The following is a 22,761-nucleotide window of genomic DNA, read 5'->3' on the forward strand; positions in this document are numbered from 1 at the left end:
CAGAATGCTCTGGGCTAACGTCGGCTTTCTGTTTTTTGAGCCGTTTCCAATCTGCTTGGCTTCGACCCACACCAAAGTTCAGAAACGGTATCGACACCAAATTATACTGGTCATACTCAACCAGTCTAAAAAAAGTTTTGATTTTGAATTAAAACTTACCATTAAAGGATTAGCAATGTTAGCCAGCACACAGTTAGTTAGTCACAATATTCTCAATTTTTTTTTAAATCACATCTTTCTACTCAAAATGTCACACAATCCATTCAAAAAGGGTGGAGACCATTAAAATACCATTAGAAACGGTGTTTCTAATCAAATGAAGTTAGTTGAATCTGTCAAAACAACCAGGCAACTCAAGAACTACTTCCGTTCTTATTTGAAAATAAAACTTTCCAACATGGAACCACTTACCTCAACAAACTAAGCCACATTTTGACAAAAACTAAATAGTGCTTCAAAAGAGAAGGTACTTTAATGAAAAACATTAAAATCAAGAGATCTCCTGCCACACCCCTGCAAAACACCACCGTCTACTTTCATTAAAAAGAATCAGTTCCTGTCCTAGAAAACTGAGAAGTAGCGGGTACTGTTAACCTACAAGTTAGCATTTATGCATTAGTGAAGAACAATTTGTCATTCAAACAATCTGCAAGAATCCACCAACTTACCTGGCACCAACGAAACTCCATGGAGAGAGGCTGCTTTGTGGCATTCATATCATTAATCTTTACCCTCACCCTGATTACATTCCCTTACAGAGCAAAGAAAACCTTTTCACAACTCAAGTTTGCTACAGTCTGCAAAGTGACAACCGAGGAAAGCCTGAAGAGAATGAGGCAAGCCCAGTATCAACTACTTTCTCAGCTGAAGTCAAATGCCTCGCAGGCAACAATGACAAGTGTCAAGAATTTCTTGGAGTAATATGCAACTCTGGCATGTGTCAGCTATCTGTCGTACACGTACATACCCTGCTGAGGCTCAGTGAAGACTTCTGATGTGGATGAAATCCTTATGGATGTCCCAAAGCATGAAAAAAGTCCTGACCCGCTATGTCCAAAGTAATAAGCAACAAGAATCTACTTCACATTAACACACTGACTCTTTGGTTCAGTGAATGTGCAAGAATGCAGCACGGCTACGCAACACCACTGTGTGACTGCCTCGCCCTGGGGCACTGCAAATACACACACATGCAGACACACTCAAAGGTGAGGGCACTCCCTTGCAGATATCATGAAGGTCCAACATCACTGTGACAAATACAAAGCAAGATGTGCAAAGATGCTAAGAGGAGACAAAGTAAAAAAAAAAAAAAAGCAGAGCAGGTGAGCATCAAGTTATTAAATCTCACCTGTGTCCTTCAAGTCCAAAACTGTACCATCAAGGTTGTTTCACAATCTGAAGCAGAATGTGGGAATCTTACTTCACAAGTCAGACGAAAGTAACTCCCCTCCTAAAGATTAGTTCTTACAAGTTACCTCTAATTGCAAACTAACAAGTCCAAACTTGACCGTCTCTTTTGAGATCAATCACCCATTAAAAGCCTCCTGATTGACCACATCCACAACAACTTTTTCCTCTCTTTCTTACCAAAGGTCTGTATTTCATGGCTCCTGCCCAGCTCTCCTGCGATCTGAACTTGTTCTCTTTCCCACTGTTCCTACAGCCCGGCTGTCAGGAATGTGGCCTCCAGCGCTGCGTCACGACCACTATTTAACCGAGAGTTTGTTTTTAGAAGCTCTCCCCTTCGTCCTGAGAGCCAGCTGCCATGGCTTCTCCTCTTACTACTGCTCACAGGCTCCGAGCGCACACCTCACTCTGCCTCCTCTTACGCCCACCACGTTCACCCAGTCTTCCTCTCCCTCTCTTTGGAGGAAACAATCCCTGTGTTTTTGTGACACAGAAACCCCCCCTCCTTTCTTTTTTTCTTTCTGTAAGTATTTTCCCTTTTGCCCCCTCAATCCAGTGGACAACTAGACTCTAAGGGAAAAAGATCGAAAGCATGCTCCTCATCTTCTTATCGTGTGCACAAATACACATCTGGCCCTAACCACCACTGGAGAGAAGAAAGAATGAGAGGGAAAAACTGCATGCTGATGCCACTGTGGTGAGGAGTGTGTGTGTGTTTTTGTGCACGCATCCAAACTGAACCGTGTTTGCCTTCTTCAGTTCCTCGCCTCCACTTAGATTTTCTACTGGTGTTTGCTTATAACCGTTGCTTACTGTATTTAGCAAACATCCCATATACACACATGCAAAGTTGGCATTGTTCAATCAGTATCGACACAAGGAGGGTAATTTGTCCAGACCAGTGCAACATGCGCACATACACACCCGTCCGCTGCAGATCAAAGGTCTCTGTGGTCTAATGCATCTGCTTGTTAACACTAATAACATCTGGCATCTCACAGGCAAGGGGCGTGAGTGACTGTGAACCAAGGAGAGATTTTACTACTTACTGGACTATGTTGGTACAACTTTAGTCATCATTTCAATACAATAATTTGATAATCTTACAAGCCACTTGAAGCACTTAGTGGTTTTCTCTGTATTCTCAGAGAACCGGACAACGTTTTGAGACTTAAAAGTAGCATTGGACGTATTTGATATGTTGTAAAGAAAATATAGGGTCATGTTATATAAAAAAAAAAAACAGCAATCTTTTAGCTAATGCCAGTGAGCTGGAAATTAAGTGCTCTGAAACAACATTTTAAGAAATAAGTGGAAAAGCCAACCTTGGATTCTGGTCAATACTTTTGAAAACGATTATGTCATATTCCCACCTGACTCGAAAACCTGCCAGAATGTTTTATGGAGGTGGGAACTAGAGCCTCCTAGTGAAATTTCAGAAAAGTGGGTTCAGCCGAACACATAGCCTGAAAAAGTATTCACTCTTGACTTGAAAGTACTTGATATGTTACAGAAAGTGGGAAAAATGTGTCATACATTTCTTATATCAACTTTATTACCAGGCAGATTGCACCCATTTTACAATAGTTTACACTAAATACCCCAAATCCCAAGATCTCTCACAAAATAGAAACAAGCTTCAGAAGAATCTGACACACAGTGAAGTACTTTTAAAAGTCAAAACAGGCCTTTGAGATGTAAGGATTGCTCACACTCATATTGTAATGACGACACAGTTGTGATATATTTTGCAATCCGAATAGGTATTAACATGCATCCTGGCGGATACAGACAAGTGCATTAGGCATGACACACTGCAGAAACCTCGTGCAGTATCCCTGCCAAATACAAATAAATTAAGACATAAAACATGCATTCTTCTCTTCATTTAAATTGACATGGTTTATACTAAAGTCCACTCATGTTTTGCAGATGAGTGAATAAATGAATTTTTCCCTGAAGAAAGCTAGCCATGGCTTCTTGCTTTGATGGAACAATAACCTGCATAAAATTGTTGTTTTAAATGGCAGAGTAACAAGATATTGCAGTGGGAGATCTCTCCATACTCAAATGATAATTCTTGTCCTGGGAAGAGCTGCCTAATTGCTTTCTGAGCAAATCCATTTAAGCTACTCTGAGTCATGGGTAACAAGGTGTGTACAATTGTGTTGATGTTGCACAATAAACTGTCTCTGTCCAGGGAAAACCTTTGCAAGAATAAACAACTACAAAAACTGTGTTTTTGGTTTCTTTGATCCAACAGGATTTGGCTTGCTTTACTTTACTCTCTGAGGTAAACATCTCCTGAACAAGCTTTGTGACAGAACCAATCAGCAGCAACCTCAGATCAGGAGAACCAATTAAAGCGGGACAGTCTAATCAAAGCAGCAACAGGCAACATGTTCAAAGAGAGGAGCGCCAGCAGGAAAAGCCAAGTTTTATAGACCTCATTAAGATGCCTCGCTTCTTTCTTGTTGGTCCGACAGAATAAGCCTCTAATCCAAACAATTAGCACCTGCTTCCTTTGAATGTTGTCTCAACATCTCACCACCACATGCATTTTTCAGTAGGAAGAAGCAGAAAGCAATGTGGAGAAGAAAACAAAATTTGTAGAGAGGTTTCTGTCTCTCTCAAAGCATTTCATTTTACCTCAGTCAGCTCTAGCGAGGCAAAGTCTTCCTCAAGGTTATCCTGTTCTTACTTTTAATTAATTTACCTGAAGGTGCTCAGTCCCAAGGGCAAAGACCGAGTCTCCTCAGGAGGAACAAAGGCCCTATTCAACACCGGTAAACTGAGCAAGAGACTCTAGCACTTATTTGCCATCACAACTCTTGACAGCACCTCACCATTATGTAATTTTTAAAAGTGGAATAATTATGTAATGGTCATCAACAAACAGTCATGTGGAAAAAATTCACATTTTGCACATTTTTGTGCTTCCAGTTGGGTCTCTACTGGTTATAAAAACAACCCAAACACTTACAAAAAAAGGACTATCAGCTGTTTTTTTGGTGTCTGGAAAATTAACTATTTCAAAACAAGTTAATAGTTAAACCACATTAAACAGGTACTGTGCTGTTAACAGAGATGGACAGAGTACCGAAAGATTTTTCTCCAGAAAGAGTACCATTACAAGCCACTCAAGAAATTACTCAAGAGCAAAAAAGTATTTGGTATTGAGTAGCTCAACAAAACATCTATCAATTTTAAATATTTAAAAATTGCATCATCAGATGAGCCAAAACATTTTGGTATTTTAAGGACCAAAATTTAAATAATTTATTGAAATAACAATTACAAAGTAAAGTCAGACAAAAGAAAAAAATCCCCAATAAATTTATTTCAATAAAACTTACAGTGCTACATTCAGTAAAGTTACTCAGAGTAGAGCAACTAGAAATGTTACTAAAGTAAGAATATCAATACTTCATAATAAAAGTCAATCAGGTAAAAAGTACAGCACATAATAAAAATAATCCTAAAAGTTCATTTTTTCCAAAACGTTACCGCAGGTAAATGTAATTGACTAAATCTAACTATTTACTACCCAACTCTGGCCGTTGCCTAGCAACCCCAGCAAAGTCCATTTCTGTTACCTAGCAACCCAAGTGGCACTCCAGGACGTTTGATCAGCTTGTTTTACCACTGTATGTACAGTACAATGGCTGTTGGAAAGGACAAGCATTTTTCTGCTGACTTATCATTCAGAAACGACTTGCTGCATTGTTGTTGGTTGTGCTGGAGGCTCCACTTCTGCTTTTCAAAGATATACCGTTGTATAATTGTGAATCTGTTTGCAGCCATTTTCACGTGCAAGTGTAAAAGTTGAGTAAAAGCAGCTCATGCTGAAATAAGATTTAAAAAATAGACAGAAATCGTTAACTAAAACTAATTTTGTGGAAAAAATGTAAGAAACATGTTTTGTGTAGCCCATAGGCTTATCTTAACCTGTTCAAGGAAGCATAGTAGGTCACCTTTAACTCTTGTCAAACAGAACAAAAGAGGCAGAGAAGGACAATGTTACACAGTCTAACCTCTAGCACGCCCTCTACTGGCCACCTCTTGCCTTTTCTCATCTGCAGACATTAAAGCAGCTAAAATGTCTGAAACAATAACCTGTGTGCTCAGCGGTAGAAAGAGACAACAAACCCTTCATGTGGGTTACGTTGCACTCATTCTTTGCCAGTTTTATTCAATGGCCCCTTCCTCTTCCATTACCAGTACATTCAAAGCCTCTGCTGCAGGAATTTGAGTAATGCTTTCCAGACGCTCTCACTCTCTCCCTTTATGTGTGTCTCACTCTCACCACAGTGTGAGAACACCGTGGTCAGACGGAGGGAAGCAAGCACTGATACAACACCAGATAGTGGCTAACACTTGTTACACAATCAACAGATCCTGCGAGTTTCAGTCGTTCATCCCTGCCACCCACTTCTGGCTGAGGACTGAAAAGGTGTGTTTCATGCTGAGGCAGCATATTTCAGCTGCGCTGTAAGAGAGGAGGGGCTACATCTGACCACCACTATCTCACTCAGCTCTCAGACTTTAACCCATTAATACTGTCTGCTGTTATACCTTAGCAGATCCTGGCACTGGACTGAACATCCGGCAACACACCTCCAATACGGGGATTGTATTTGCTTAGTATCTAATATGTGCATTTTATAACTAGACATTTATAAATGATGGGGCATAAAACCACTGAGAGGTTATAAATCCATGGAAACAACACAAACACTGGTTTATACCTGCCTTTTGTTCCAGGGTGGAGCATTCAACCACAGCCCTGATAGCCTAGTGCTGCAGCAGGTCCATCCACTTTACAAACAAAACTTTGGTCACTCTGGTGTTAATCATTACAGGATTTACTTTGGTCCTGGTGTGCATTTAAGTATGCCTTCTAAGTGAAGCCCTACTCTGATTTGTAGTTAAATGCAGACACGTAACTTTAGGGAGAAAACAGTGTTTTTATTTGCGTAAAAAAAGTTTTCAGGTCAACGCGTGTGATCTCAGTTCCGTGGGAAATGAGAAACGAGAGCCTGACTTTCCCCTGAAGCTCCAAGCCTCCTCTCTCCCCATGACTTAAATTCTTCTTTCCTGTTGCACTTCCTGTTCAAAGTTTGCTCAGAGTCGTCTTGGATATAAATAGCAACTTTCCGTTCTCCCCGCACTGAGGGCCCAACAAAAAACTACGACTTGTAAAATGTGCCGTGTAATATGATACACATCGCTCTGTCATATTTAGCAGCTGCTAATGCTGCACTGCAACGTCACTAAGCTATAAGATTTATCTGATTCAAGGTGTCCTCTTAGCAGCCAGTATGCTGTGAATATATTTCCAAACTAAAATGACTTTATAACATCTCATCTTCAACTTATTCAATGCATAGAGTTGAGTCTTTACACACGTTGTTTACAATTACATAAAACCAAGCTGAAATGTATTTAGGGCTGCTGTAAATTATTATTTTACAGAGCAATTTAAAAAGGTCCAGTTCTACTAAAAGAAATGCATCAAACTGATAAAATGCATTTTATTGCTTAATGCAATGTGATTCAAACATCACTTTCAGTCTTAAATTTGAAGTATGAAAAACTTTTTTGCAAAGTGTAAACACAGATGAGAAATAGATCATTTCAAATAAAGTTTTAAAGGTTAAAAAGAAAATGTTAACAAGGCAATGGTAAATCCAGCTTTTAATATTTTATTTCCCTTTCAGTCTCAAGTTCATAGTATGGAAAACCATAAGAAAGTAGATATTTCTAATCTACTTTGTTTTTCTTCCTCGTGTTATTACTCTTCTTGATCAGCAAGTGCATGCAATGTTAGCTGAAATGTATTACAGCCCAGATTCTTTACTAACAATCACAGATAAAAGTAAGGTTTTGCAAAGTCTGTCAGGTTTTCATTATAAAATATATTAAAAAATTAAAAAATCTTCCTTCCCGTCACAATGATGCACTATTTTGCGATGGTTTATTACATATTCTATTAAAGTTTGTGGTTCTAACATCACAAAATTTGATAAATATTCAAGTGGAGCTTCTGCAAAGGGTTGTATTTACCAGAAATAACATGCTATTACCAAGTCATGAGCTTATTTTTTATGCTCATTAGTCTGTGGTGCTGCTAATGTGTTTTATTTGTCTTTCTCATTTCCTCAGGTGAATTTATGTAGGAGCAACAACAAGCTGTCAGTAAGATGAGCTCACATCCCGAGTTGCATCACCGATCTGAGCACACCCTTGACTCCAAGGTTGCACAGCTCATTTTTAGCCGATGCTGTAAAGGTTTCATCCTCCACAGAAAGAACGCTGATAGATACTCAGCTGAAATGTCAGTAATATGACTCCCTCACTGCTGATGAACAACACTAAATCACAATCATCTTTGGCGTCGTGGATATTAGCCTGGAACTCAAACATCATGGTGGAGGAGTAAAGCAAATATGTTCATGTCTGCTCGTCTAGAGCTAAATCGAGATGGACAAATTAAAGATTGATCTCTTAAGTAATGATTCAAAAATTTCTTCTATCCCTCTTCTTAACAGCCAGACAAAATAATCTGTAAGATATTAAACTCATGACCTAGTGGGCACAGTTCCAACATATTTGTCTTTCATCTAGAAACAACATATCCAATACTGACACAAGTTATGTCAAAGAAACACATCTATACAGGGAGGAATTTGGCCGGCTGCAACGTGATAAAAGATTGTCGAGGGATCTAGTCAGAGCGCCCCTGACATTTCAATCTCAGTCTAAATCTCAATGAAAGATACAGCAAAGGAAGGAAAACGAGAAATACTGTCGTCATCAAAATTTAACAGGAAATGTTTGGCAATTTCTGGCCTTCTCTTTCACTCATTATGTCTGTATCTGCTGATGCAGAAATACTCCACGGTTTTCACAAACGTTGCTCTTGTACAGTAAATATTTCACAACAAAAAACTTTGAACAACAGCACTTGAAATAACTCAAAACCTCTCAACATTTTCTCTGTTTACTATGCTACAACTAAAGGCTAAATACCAAAGGTTACATACTGGAGAACCCCACAACTTTTACATTTTCATCTGCAAAAACATTTAAATCCACATTTAGAGAACACGTTTGGCCCTTCTTTGTTGCTCGATACTTTTCTCAATGAAGGGTGTGACAATGGCCTAAAGGAGGATCAAACATGAGCATAGCATCAACAAATCACAGAATGAGGAAACAATGTTTACTCTTGAAGCGTTAAATACATAAATATATCCTACATATCTGGACAGAAGGGAGAAAGAGATCCTGAATTGACACAGGAGGCAACGAATCACAGAGAGTAAAACACTGGAAATGCAGGGCAGCTGTGATGTCAGAACAAAAGTATGTGAGCCATGTGGGCGGCAAGCGACAGATGGAGGGAGCCGGAGAGAGAAGTGTAGAAGAAGAACAGGAAGAAGCAAGAGGCTGGTTACACATGGTGAAAGTGTGACCGTAAAATAAAAAGACTTGAGTCAGTGAATGAGTGTGTTTGTATTCTCTGAGATGACTAGCGGGTCTGACAGGCTGAAGAGATCCAGGCCTATATTGACACAAGGGGGTTCCCAGGAGGCCAATTCGCTCAAACTGGACTGCCACCCACTTGGGCTGCCTCTCTTCAAGGCCCTGATGATCTGGATTCAGTGAGAAACCACAGTGGGTGTGTTGGTGTGCACCAGACCGTAGCAAAGTGAGATTCTGGCACAGTAACACTTAAGTGACAGGAAAAGAGAGCAGCTGGCTTAAAAATAAGTAAATGAAGGAAACTGAGCTGCTGGTTTTTTTTTTCCGCTTTTCAGTTCACACACCAAATATGGAGACGCTCTGTGTCCTTCGCAAATAAACACACCCACTTTTCCACTGTGGCAGCACTTTGGTCATGAAGGCATTTCCTAAAGTTTCCCATGTCTATCATTGAGGAGGAATCCATAAGCTGAAGTACAGGGACATGTTAGCAGAGGGTCTGAGTAGAGAGCATTAGCATACAATCAGAAATACCGTTTTTAGCACCTTTGGAGTCCAGACAGGCGCTACACAAGGTTAAAGAGTTTGAAGCTCTGATACAAGCCTGTGCATGCATGTAAGAATAAGGCAGAGCAAGAGTTAGCATCAGTCATGAGCCACATGCTAGTGGGATTTAATCAGAGTCAGCACCTGCAGGATTGCTGGAAAACATGGAGAAATTATATCAGAAATAATCAGATTGTGGTAAATATGATCCTAAATATCCACCATAATATCACTCTGAAGCCGGACAGGCTAATCTAATCAGTGAATGTGGACCTCTTGAGGTGCTACATAATTAGCAGGCTGGTAGCTCAGTATCAGTCCCAGTCAATCATTAGTTCTTACACTTCATGTTCAAGATTTAAAGTCCACATTCTCTAGCATAAACAACCACCAAATGATGAACAATGCTACCAGTCAACAGTCAAGATCTTAATGTGGACCAACTTATCAGTTATCAAACTTTTTCACTTTTTAAAATGTTTTTATTAAGACTTAAGGACCAGAACCAAACAATAAGAAGCAACATTCAGTTTTTATGGTCCTCTAATCTGGAAAAAACCTCCAGAAAACTAACATTTTTAGATTTTGATTTGAATCAAGGTTAAAAACAATTTGTTTAGCGTCGTCTTTGACTAATAATAACTTGAACATCATAAACTGTAGTCCACCTGTCACTGTTTTTTCTCATTTTGGCAATGAAATGTTTTTATTTTTGCTTGTTTTCTTGGAATTGCCTTGTTGCTGAAAATGTAATATATATAAAAAAACTGCCTTGTCGTCTCCTTCATAGTTTGTCATAAATACAACAAGAATTGAATTTCACTCAACAATATCTCACTTCTTTGCCAGTTTTCATACCTAAGCTGCAGCCCCTCTATAGTAACTGAATACCTTTAAGACTTTGAAATTATGTAAAAACTACATTTTTAATACATTATTCTAATTTTACAATGCCAGTTTTTAAAGAGCTTTATTTTACTTTAATTTCCAACACAATTTTATCAGAAGACGTAAAAAGGAATCTGTTTTTTTTATAGTTTGATATTTTTATCTGAAGTCCTTGTTCTGTATTGGATTTCTATGGCAAATATGATTTCAAAAACAGATTTAGCATTCAGAGTAGCTTTTATAAACAGCCTGTTAATTAAATCATATCTACACTGAGGAGCAGAACGAGGAATTCATAACAGGCAGATAAACTATTTCAGCTGCAGGTAAAGACTTGTTGGACATTTTCTTAACTCTCCAACTCTCATTCCACCATTTTTTTAAAAAATAAAGTTTACATCCGTTCAGCTACTCTGCAGATATTCCTACATCCAAATCTCATAGTGCTCTTCTTCTGCTGCATGTAGAAATGCCTCATTGCCCTCCTGGTTGTATTAATACCCATTACGATTTAGTTGTGCTGATAATTAGAGTCATGCTGACAAATTTATCACAACAGAGCCTAATAAATTAACACTATGAACATATCATGTTGTATTCATAAATTGGGTTTTCACTCGTACAGAGACGCTGTTCGGCTGGTTCCTGTGTCAGTTTGGGTTACGTTGGCTGTAGATAAAGTTTAGGCTAAAATGAATCAGGAAATGTACGATCAGATTTGACTAACTTCATGAAAATTGGACATGTCAACATGTTTCCCAAGCCACTGTTTCAGTATAGCATTGTACAGACAGAGCTGCTAGATTTCCAAACAGTGAATGTCCTGTTTACTCGGACCACTTCCTTCAAGCTAATTAGGCATTATTCACAGTAGGGACAAAACAAAACCAGATGATGATGACTAAACATCATAAAAAGCCGGTGTATTCTCTACTCTCACACTGGGAATCCCTCTACTATCTCTCTCTTTCCTTTTTCTTCAAATGTAAATTAGATCAGCACTTCTGATCCAACCAGGAAACGGGTGAAGCACACCCTCTGTTGGAGCTGTGCTTCAAATCTGTAAATAATCCTGTACTTTATTTTTATCTGGTTAAAAAAAGGTTTCATGATAAAAATACACACAAAAGTTAACAGGAGAGGCTACAGAAACACACAGTGAAATGTGAATGGTGAACTATTAGAACAAACAGCTGCCACTAATTAAGTTAAGATTGGAAAAATAAATGCATTTATGAAATATCTGGTGACCAGAAGAGGTTGAATTTAAGATGATCTTGATTGACCGGCCTAAAGCCCAAAGACCCAATCTTTAATCACCAGTAAACATTAAACAGGTCTCTGAAAATGTAGGAACTGAACCCTTCAAAGGACCCAGTTTTTTTTATAAAAGTAATTGAAATATTTGTTTATTTGTGTTCAATATATCTAATATTGCATAAAACATCTTAAGTGATTAAGTGAATAATCTTCAGAATGTACCAGTTTTTTAGCTAATTAATCACCAGAATAATCAATTACTAAGATAATCGTTAGCTGCAGCCTTACTTACATGCTGAGCTTTTTATGCATTAATTCTTATAAACTAATATTTACATTTCACAAAAGTTATATTTAAAAAAAGTCTGTGCAAATGACAAAATCCTAACAACACAACCGCTGTAATCTTTTCATCTTTGTACCATCATATTTTGATAAATTAACATTTAAAATTTTCCGCTTTATCCACCATCGTTACAAGAACAAAAATCTCGCATTTGGCCCGTGAGCTGTGGCGGATACACCAGACCCATTCTTCAAATCAGGGGAAAAGACAAATGCATTTGTGGGCACAATTATAGAAATCCTTGAAATTGGGCAGCTTTGGTTGCACTGCTGTAATTCAATCGGTCTTCGAAGGTTCCAACCCCTGAATTTGGACAAACCCTAGAGCAGTGCATGAAAAGGTCATACTAACAACAATCTCCAGAGTGGAAGAAGTCTTTAAGTTGATGTTGTATTTTCTACAGCTTCTCGAGGCATGTTTGAGGTTTATTTGGGCTGCAAGAGAGCAAGGAGGAGTAAGACCTGAAGCAGATAAGAGGAAGGTTGAACAAAGTGCAGCACACTTGCTCTGCTAATTCTTCTATGGTGTCCTTTTCCATCTTTGAACATGCTGAATTGGATCTAAATCTGTAAGGAATATACATGAAGATGAATGCTTCAGTAATGTAAGATGCTAAAGAAACTTTAAAATGTCAGCAGTGGTAGTTTAATGTTTTGGTGAAAAATATAAGAACCTCAGTTTTGACCATCTTTATTAGCAAGAAGGCTGGATAAAAAAAAGAAAAACTGCTCATAAATGCCCCTATGTTACAGTTCTTCAAGAGAAATTGGAATCTGTTGAAATGTGCATCAATCAGTCGCAGTTTTACAATACCCAGCAATCGGAAATCAGCCACAACACTCTGATTGTTGCATCTCTAATTTGAAAGTGTGCCCTTTAAGAATACAGCTCCTCTGAGGCCATCGGTTTCTAATTAAAATGCAGTTGCACTCAATGTAAAACTGACAGAAGTGAATATTTATGAGTGAACAGCTTAAATGGAGAAACTTAACACAGACCTCCTCCCTGCATAAGCGGATGACTCAGCAATTTGATCATGCAGGCTTTGTTGCAATATCTCAATCTGAAGCCTCAACACACACAGTTTCACAAAAACACACTTCATTCTGAGATATACATCACACCCATTTCTAAACGCAGCATTTAACCTTCCGCTTTTACTTTTTGTTTGCACTCTGCAACACGTAGCTAACATAAAAATAATCAGAAAAAACACACACACACAACTTCAATTCACACACACAGGATTGCTGTTCAGGATGCAGCAGGTCATTTGGTTAGAGTCACCCAGCGGTGACCAGACCGCTACTCAGTCCTTGACACAGACAAATACCTTGATAACAATAAGACTGGCAGACGTGGGTTATATAAAAACAAACATGGAAGGAGCAACATGGTGGGGAGGGGATGTGCTCAGATCCAAGACAGCTTCTGCAACACAAATCATGCAAATAATTATTTATTATAAGCCAGCAGAAGAATTTATGTGAAAGTGGAATGGAGAAATTGATGGGAAATGTTTTAGGAGGTTCAGTTCCCAGCTATGACGTCAGATCACATTATAGAGCCTCATTTAAAATGATGCTGACTGATCATTAAAAGCTTGTTTAATTGAGAATACTAATTCAAAAAGTGAAGGCGGTGTGACAATTACATGTAAGTGATCTGACGGACGGTGGCATTTCCTTTCAACATTCAGAGTTAAAGTGGAGTTTTGTGCACTGCCACACCCACAATGGCTAAGTCCCACTGGGCAGAGATCTAAACAAACAGCTGCTCCATCTCTCCTGAAAAGCAGGATTCTAAAATTCTCTGTCTCGCACACACACACACACACACACACCCCCTCACACGTCCACCACCCCAAACCCAAACCACCAGGGAAACGCTGAGCAGAGCCACCGGTCCATGTTGGACACCAAGCAAAGACATCCGAGTTTGGGGACTTAATTTATCACAATATTTTGTGATAATATTATGATAGCAACAAAAGTGATAATTAACTATTTATTACTTTTTGAATGACACAACAATCACAGCCTCACACAAACAAACACTGTTCCCATTTGAAATGTGCTTTTTTAGGACACCACAGAACAGCAGCACCGTTCTGTGGGGTTGACAATCACTTACCAGCTGTGGAGAAACACACCTAAAATTTGACATTCTTTAACATTTACATTTAACTATCTATATATTTATGGTAGATTTAGAGTTTGTAAAAGTCAAAGCCTATATAGATGTAGAAAGTACATCCTTGTTTCATACAAGGAAGAAAGGAAGGCTAATTTGTCGATGTGGGCTTCACTGGTAAAGAGAAAAATCAAACAAACGCAAAAATATGTTTCCAATACACCTAAGACTCACCAAGACTGAGCTTATGGAGAAATACTATGCACTAACGCTCATTGTTTTTAGGTCAAATAGAGATGGAAGAGCATAAAAAGAAAAACTTTAAAGCCCGCAGCAGCTCTGAGTCACTCCAATGGACTCCAGATGAAGGTGAAAACGATTAGATGGGAATTCTGCACATCGACCTTCTGTGCCATGTTAGGTTAATAGCTTTAGGGGGAATAAATGTTACAATGTGTGCAAAACTTCCACATTCTTCAGCAAACAGCATGATGAGGCAAAGAGTGAATGATTAGATGCTCCACACTCAGAAGTTTGCTTCAGCGCTTCCATTTCTTTAAATGGGACTCGTCTTTGCTTTCAAGACCACAAAAATGTTCCCCTTCAAACTACGGTAAAAACTTTAATTTTCATTATTAATTATATAGATTCTAATGCCTTAACATTTTTAACGCAATCAAATCATGTTTTTCTTTCTCTTGCACGTAAAGTTTCCAGCCAGAACTTTTGAATATGAGCGTTTCTGGTACGGCTGTAAAGCAAAACGATGGATGACAAAGATGTTTCTCTTAGTCCAATGGGGGTTAAAATGATTTGATGGATGCTGGAAAAAAGAAGCTATTTAACCCTAAAATGGCATTGAAATGCTAAACATGTTGCAGCAGCGTAGACATACCCAACGCTAACGTTAGCATCTACAGTCCACATTTCTAAAGTAGTATTTTTTCTAAATAGTTACATCAGGTGTTCCTGAAACACTTGAAAGCTGAATGGATATAACGGCACTTTGCACCAATCTTGAGGTTGAATTACCTAAATAACACATTAAAAATCATAAATATCTTTGTTGTCGATTTATTCAACAATTTAGCAGCAAAATTGCTTTGTTAATTGAAAATATTGCTCATTTTGTCGCTAGTTTTTGATTAAAATGTGAATAAATTACAGATTCTGCAGTTAACTATATTAAAAATATTAATCGAGTTCCACCAAAACTTCCAACACTTTGTGCCATTCTACCTGTGTGTCCAGCAGCTCCGATTCTGCTGCCATTTGGTTCTTTTATTTACTCAGTCCACCTCATTCTTTGCAGACCCAGGGACACACCTGCCTCCACTTTTGTTTATTTTATCCATGTTTCTAGGAAAGTCTTGGTTAAAGGTTAACAAAGAGGCTCTGAATGAGCCAAAGCCATAACCAAGGACAGTGCATTGTCTCCCACAGCAAAGCAATGGAAAACACACCCACTAAAATGCACTACACTCTACTGTAGGATTATCACCTTAAGCTGATCCACACTGCTGAATTTGCCAATATTTGTTGCTGTGAGCTAAACATGAATTGTTTTAAGCTACTCAATAATGTCCATGTGATAATGTTGCTCATTGATTTCCTGCTTGAGTCAAATAATTAGCCTGAGTCACCACCAAGCAAATCAGTATGGAACAAGATACGACCATTTCAGCAGTTCATACAGAGTCAAAGATGGGCAGCTGGTGGATTTTACTTTTAGAAATCAAAAATTTCCAAACATTTTGCCTCCTGTGACTCAAAACTCTTACTTTATCTTTTTAAATAACCGGAATATGGTTGGCTTTGTTGGTGATCAATGAACAACCATCAGCAGGTTAAAAAGGGGTTCATCTTTGAGACTTTATGTCAGAACTGTTTTTTGAAAGAGGTTATTAAACTTTCAGGAAGAAATGTTTGAAGCCTATCCTGTGTCAAATGACATGCATCGTATATAATTTATGTTTGTAACTCCGCTACTTATGATTTTGCACTTATAGTTCATTAAAACCTGACATTTAAAATTAGAACAATTTTTAAAAAAAATTTAACAACAGAAATGAGGTATTAATGTAAAGTATAATTAATATCTGCTCAAATGTTACGGTACATTTAATCTGACAAATGAGACTCATAAAGATGTACATTCTGATTTATTGAATATGATTGTATCTTATTCTGAGGCTCCAAATGTGTTCCACTCTACAAATAATTAGCATTATCTCCAGCTAATTTTGAGTCACTCAGATCTCTAAAAATAAAGATATCAAGGAGACTAACCAGATGCCTAAAATAAGCAAACACAAATGTACCATAACCTAATATAAAGCCAAACTACTTTTTAAAATAGCGTTCATTATGAGACACGTTTTAAGTGGTAAAAAAAAAAAAAACATGAATTAACTCGGCTGACTTTATGGTGCTTTAAAGGCTTTTTCCAAGGACTGAATAAAGTTTACTTTCTCGTTATTTCTCAACTTGAACATAAACCATACCCATGTTTGTTTAAACTGTATATGAGGGAGTTCAATTCTGCAAAATTCAAATGATCCTATGAGCTCCAGAGGCATTCATCAATGCAATACAAGCAAACAAGGACACGCCATACAAAGCTTTGTTTCCACAAGGTCTCAGATTTGCCTTTGGTGTCATATCACAGTAATTACCAGGTAACCAGGTGTGTCTCAGTACAGAGTGTATAGATTTGGATTTGAGGTCACGGCAGGAATGACATGCTATCAAATCAGCTAAGCTGAGAAAAAGAGTCAAGAAAAATAATCTGCAGATGAAAACAAATCTGCCGGGTCTTAAATGCTGCTCTGATTTAGGAACAAGTCCAACAATAGAAAGGTGAGAATATTAAAAGGTGACCTATTATGTTTCATTGAACAGGTTAGGACAGATCTATATCCTATCCAAAACATGTTGATTATACTTTTGGCACAAAATTATTCTTAGATAATGAGATTTCAGTCCTGCCTGTGTTTAACTCCTTTCAGAATGAGCTGTTTTCATGCATCTTCCCACTTTAAATCCAAATAATCTGCTGCTGGCCACACCCCACGTTTACATTCATAAATAAAAATGACTGCAAATAGATGTGCAATTGTACAATTGTATATCTTTGAAAAGCAGAAGTAGCGCCTCCTGCACAATCAAGAAAAATGAAAGAAGAATGTCAATAACTTGTTTTTTCCAGCAGCCATTATACTGCGCATACAGCAGTAAAATCAGCTGACCAAAGGTGCAGGAGCTCCACTTGGGTAGCTAGCTGATGGGCTGAGGTTGCTGGGTAACGACAATTGTGACTTAACATTCAGGAGGTTTTTGAAATGGATTGTTTTCCAGACACTAAAAAATCTTCAACTTCTTGCTATAAATACAACTGGGTAGGGATATGGTTGTTTTTAGAAACAGGTGAGACCCAAATAGAAGTACAAATCATCCAAAATGTAAATCTTTTATAATAGGTCTCCTTTAAGTTCCTAAAAAGCTAGGTTCTGGTTGTGACTGACATGATTTATGTGAATAAACAAACTGCTTTTATTTCTGAGACCACCTATGCTCTCTATGCATGGGAAACAGCGCCCCAATACAATGACGCACTTCAAGATGTATTTAAATAAACATCTTTTATTGTGCATGGATTAATGTTGGAAGCTATGCTGACTGCACAGTCACACTCTCATGACCTAGTAAAATAAGTACAAGGTTAAAAAAAAAAATTGGAGGATTTTAACCAAACACATCCTTCAAACAATCTCAGACCTCTTCTCTGCCAGGCCTGGCAGCAAGTACACGCAAAGCACAAGACCAGATGAAACGGGATTACCAGTTATCTTGTTTGAAAGGGGTTAATCTGGGTGTAGGTGAAGGTGTGAGTACAACCGAGCAGGATTATGAAGTGGCTTGGTCAGCAGTGGTGCATGTGAACATGAATGAGCAGTTCTGTCCTCGGATGACGCACAGCAGTGCATAATGTGAAGCAGGTTATCGAGGTTCAGGAAGTCTGTCCCTCGAGAAGACTTTAAACACTGCTCATGATGCTGTGGTCAGTCAGAAACCCAAAGACTGATTTTATGACACACAAAGTGAGCTGAGTTGGCTGAATCTCTTGGCTCAGTTTAAAGATGTTTCTTTAAAACCAAGACAAACAGGGGGGGAAATGGAAAACTCCATTATTTTTGGAGTTTTCTGAGTCGTTCAAGGACCTCCCACCTCTTCCAGCTCATGTCCAAAAATGGCAGTGAATCTGACGTGGGTTTTCACTCACACCCAGGGTGTTTTCCAGTCTCTAAGCAGTCCAGACTATAAAAGCAAAGAGGAAAGGGACAAGAACCTCTCAACATTTGTTCCCAGGAGTTGGGTGCTCACACTGTACTAAGTCGGCTGCTTTTTGCCACAGCAGCATAGAACACTCTTTACAACCTACTCGTCATTTCCCAGGTAACAGAGATGCTTAGCTACTTCAGACACACCCCTCTAATTGCTGCCATTCTACTGAAACGCTCAGCAGAAGTTCCCACACACTGCATCTGCAAAACACAGACCTTCAGCAATACTGAAAACAGTCCAACAGTTATTGTACCTTCATCTTTTTAACCAAAATAAAAAAATTCATTTGACTCATATAATCTTTAATTTTAACACAGTACCTTGCAAAAGCAAATGATTACATCAATATGTCTGCTAATGTTGAAAAAGCTGCTCTGAGTTGTCTGTAAAGAGATGAAACTATTATAATAAACCCAGAATGCCTTTCTCTGTCTCCAACTGTCTCTGCCAAGGTTCAAGTCGATTGACATTTCCCTCCAACACATTCCCATTTCAAAGTCTGACTCAGTTTCTGAGCAGCAGCCGTCATGTAAACCGTCTCCCACACATACCATCAGCAACGCTTACTCAGCTATGTTTTATCCACTTAATGGAATTGCAGTCTAACCTGATCTGATACGTCTCATGTTGCATTCTCTAGATTTGTCTCACAGGAAGCATCAAATCAGTCCGCAGACATCAGATCATCACTGTGAAAAAGAAATCTATTTGTCCCTTTGATACAGCTTTACCGACAAAGAAACTGAACATGCGCCATGTTTAGAAAAGGTAGCATTTCTAGAACATTTTGATGAGAATGCAAAACAGAAGGGAGATTTTAAGATTTTTACAAAATGTAACACTCTCCCAGGTTTGGCCAACATGCTCTAACCCTCCATGTATCAATAAATCAATCAAAAGATTGACTTTCAGCTCCAATAGCTTTAGGTTCCCATCTATCTTACTTCTGGATCAGATTAACCCCTGAATGCATCTTGGTTCTTGAGTTGTAACTAAACGCACACATGACAGATTGTAGATGAGGCATACAGTTTTGGGAAGAAAACAACTGCCAACATACTGTAGCTCCAGGAACAACTAATTACATCTTTGCTTACGACCTACAAGAGAAAGTAACAGCCATGTTTTGAGAATCAAATGTAACTAGTTAACTTATTATCAGTATGTGTAGCCACATCTCTAAAACCCAGGGTTTATAAACAGTGCCAAGATGGATACCAGAAATGATACACGAGATGATGACCAGCACATTCACCCCAAGGTTGGACTGTGCAGAGAGCAGCAGCTGCAAATTGCCTAAAGTTCCTTCTCAGACACTACAAGCCCATGTTGGCATGTTCATGTAAAAGTTTGATGACAAACTTTGCTTTTTCAACAAAGTGTTTGCTGAAAAAGAACCACACAACCTGCTTTGGACAGATAAAAACTACATATTTGAAAAAAACCTGCCCTGTTTAATCCGCTTTAGTTGAACTCTAGTTGTGAATGTGCAATCGAACTCTGATGTGAACCAAAAAAAGTGAATTCTGGTCCACCTACAAACCTAGGTCTCAGTTCAGTTGAAGTGAACTCCGGCGAGGTTCAAATGCATATGTGGATGCAAGTGGACCGGAGCCCACTCCAAAAGCAGGAACCAGATTACAGCACAGGGCATTCTGGGTAAATGCAACCAAAACAAACGTGCATGTTTATAGTTACAGAGAGAAAAGTTATTTTACCAACTACAAAAGAAAAATTGTGCAATCACTAAAATTTGACACTACTCCATTTACGTTTACATTTTGAAAAGAATTAAGTTGGGCTCACTGTCTTCTTCGGGTTTTTCAAAGAGTGTGAAACCAAACCGCACTAGCTGAAAATGCAACACATGTTGCAGTTTTGGTCCCCAATCAAATTGCATCTACCAACCTTTTGGATGTGAAAACCCCTGAAAAATAAAACAATCTAGATTTGCAATGGACCAGTCATATTCTAGACCTCAATACGAGTAAACTTTAATCTTCCAAACCGGTTCACATTTTAGGTCACTGAAGTGGAAATAACCCACCCTGACTGTTTCCTAAAGCACAGCACAGGTAGTAAATGTGCCTATGCGAGTCTGTTTTTCCTGTTGCAGAGGTGATGATGCTGATGTTTCTAACGGCCAATCGGTTTGGGTGTGTCCTGTGGGAAACTATCAGGATCCACCCGACGAGTAGCTGACACCATGTTACCATGGAAAAACCTTCAACCTGTCAACGGCAAGTCGCGCTTCCCTCAAAACAAAGCACACATTCCCTTTGAAGCACTTTCTTTGTACTTATAGTTCACAACTGGATTTAGTTTTTTGTACCTAATTTCCTAAGATGGTTTGTGATAAAACAAATCTGCCGTGAAATGTCCTTCTGTGGAAAAATGGAAGACTAGAGTTTAATCAGATAAACAGTCCAAAGCAAGCCAGGACCAGTCTACTCACATTTTTACCCAACCCTTCGAATACTCTTTAAGTGTTCCCACATTCTCATTTGGAAAATGAAAGGTAATTGTATGGACATTTGTTCTCGTCTATCTACAGTACTATAGTATTTATCCCTTACAGACTTCTTCTGTTTTTCCTCTTGTTGTCGAACAACAAACTAATTTAAATACCACATGTTTTAAAATGGTCATTTTTATTTATAAGGAAAGTGAAATCTATCCAAACCAATCTGGCACTGTGTGAAAAAAAATACTCTCTAAACCTATTAACTGGTTGTTCTACGATTGTGATGAGTTTGTGTTAACTGTCAATGAGTGTTTTATTTCTAGCATGAAGAAAACCCACCAGCATCTCAATCACATTTAAGTCCATACTTTGACTAGGCCACAACAACAAAAATCTTTGGATTTTTTCCCCCCTTGCATTCACAGTTGGACTTGCAGGTATGCAAATTTTTTCTGTTTTTTTGTCTGACCTCCTTAAGGATTTTACTCCAAAATTCTGTAGTAACTTTGGGAGGCTGGCTACTTCTTTGAAGGTTCACCATTGTTCCATGTTTTTTTTTTCTTCCATTTGAAGATACAGTAATTGTCGTTACTATGGTTCGCTGAAGTCGCGACTGACAGATGTCTCTTTAGCTCTGGGCATCATCTGTTTATTGGGTTGTTTATAATTCTACAGACTCAGCAATAATCATGTCTGGGTTTGGCTGGTAAAACTGAATCAAAACAATTTCACTAATGATTTAACACATGGTGCCAGATCAATTTGGATATATTTTTTGTCTTAGCGATGTATGACTACATTAATTATATTAATCCCCTAAAATAAACCCGTAGCTATCTCACTGATCTTTGTTGTTTTAGTGATTATAGATTCCTAAACAAAGTTGAATTTGCTGTTCTGGCTTTAACCTCTAAAGGTGACATCTAACCAAACCATTCAGAGGATATGAAGCCTGTGTTTCATGGAAAATCAAAGACATTAATCACAGTGCAGCATGTCCCACTGGAGGTCTGTTTTGGAAAAACATATTGACAGCAGGACATTGATGTTTTTTCTCTGCTGCTTAGTTGTGTTCAGGCAGAACATTGTGCCTTAGGAGGCATTTAAAGAACCAAAGTTCCTAACCCTCATGCCCTGCTTCAAAGCCAATTATTTCTAATAACAAGCTGTCATTAGCTATCTATTCAATCTGGGCAATTTTTAGGAAACTTCAGGCACTTCTGATTGGATATTTGACCATTGTTCTCAATAGAAAATTAGTTGGTTTTCTGCTGCAGACCTAGCTTAGAAGTACACAAACTTTTGATCAGGTCTAGACAACCTGGATACCAGAACTGGAGGACTGGAGTTGAAGACCCCTGTTTTGAAGAAAGGTTTTATGTGCATGCAAGACTAAGATTGATCCTGCTTGCAACAATGTTAACAGTAGTAAAACCAAAATGTTCAAACTTAAGATCACCAACTGACTGCCTTGGCTGCAAACTATTAGGAATGGTGATGGTAGCATTATGCTGTGAGGCACGAAATGGACACATGACGTCCAAATTCTTCAGCTTTACCGCAACAGAGTCCTGGAAAGCCTTTCCAAAGCCCCAGATATTAAGCATACTGAAAGTTTATGAATTATGCTCAAAAGTTAGGTACACTGCAAGAAGCCAGTGAATCACAGCAAGTTCTCCACTTTCCAAAAGGTATAATGATCAAATAACCACGCAGTGTCATGGCAGGATCTTGGTGATGCCTTAACTCAGCAGATCTAGCTATCTTACTAGATTAAATCTGCTTCATGGCAGGATCTTGATGATGCCTTGACACCTCAGCAGATCTAGCTATCTTACTAGATTAAATCTTCTTCCCTTTGAGAACTTTCTGGCAGAAACTG

At 38.5% G+C, this 22,761-nt stretch overlaps 1 protein-coding gene across 5 annotated transcripts in view; it reads right to left on the reverse strand.

Annotated features, from left to right (window-relative positions):
• The window catches only part of myo1c (myosin IC), a 56,889-nt gene that overhangs the window by 28,756 nt on the left and 5,372 nt on the right, over window positions 1-22,761 (reverse strand). The window contains exon 1 of one of the 5 annotated variants that reach the window (XM_023351234.1): window positions 1,591-1,789. The exons of 2 other annotated variants lie outside the window; for them this stretch is intronic. In XM_023351234.1, coding sequence (XP_023207002.1) covers window positions 1,591-1,608 — 18 coding nt within the window. In that variant the 5' untranslated portion in view covers window positions 1,609-1,789. Of the gene's footprint in view, window positions 1-668; window positions 786-967; window positions 1,152-1,590; window positions 1,790-22,761 lie in introns of those variants that run through there. 2 more of the 5 variants (XM_023351236.1, XM_023351233.1) reach the window with 2 other exon arrangements.

This window comes from Xiphophorus maculatus, chromosome 18 (assembly GCF_002775205.1).
Source record: "Xiphophorus maculatus strain JP 163 A chromosome 18, X_maculatus-5.0-male, whole genome shotgun sequence".
Lineage (NCBI taxonomy): Eukaryota > Metazoa > Chordata > Actinopteri > Cyprinodontiformes > Poeciliidae > Xiphophorus > Xiphophorus maculatus.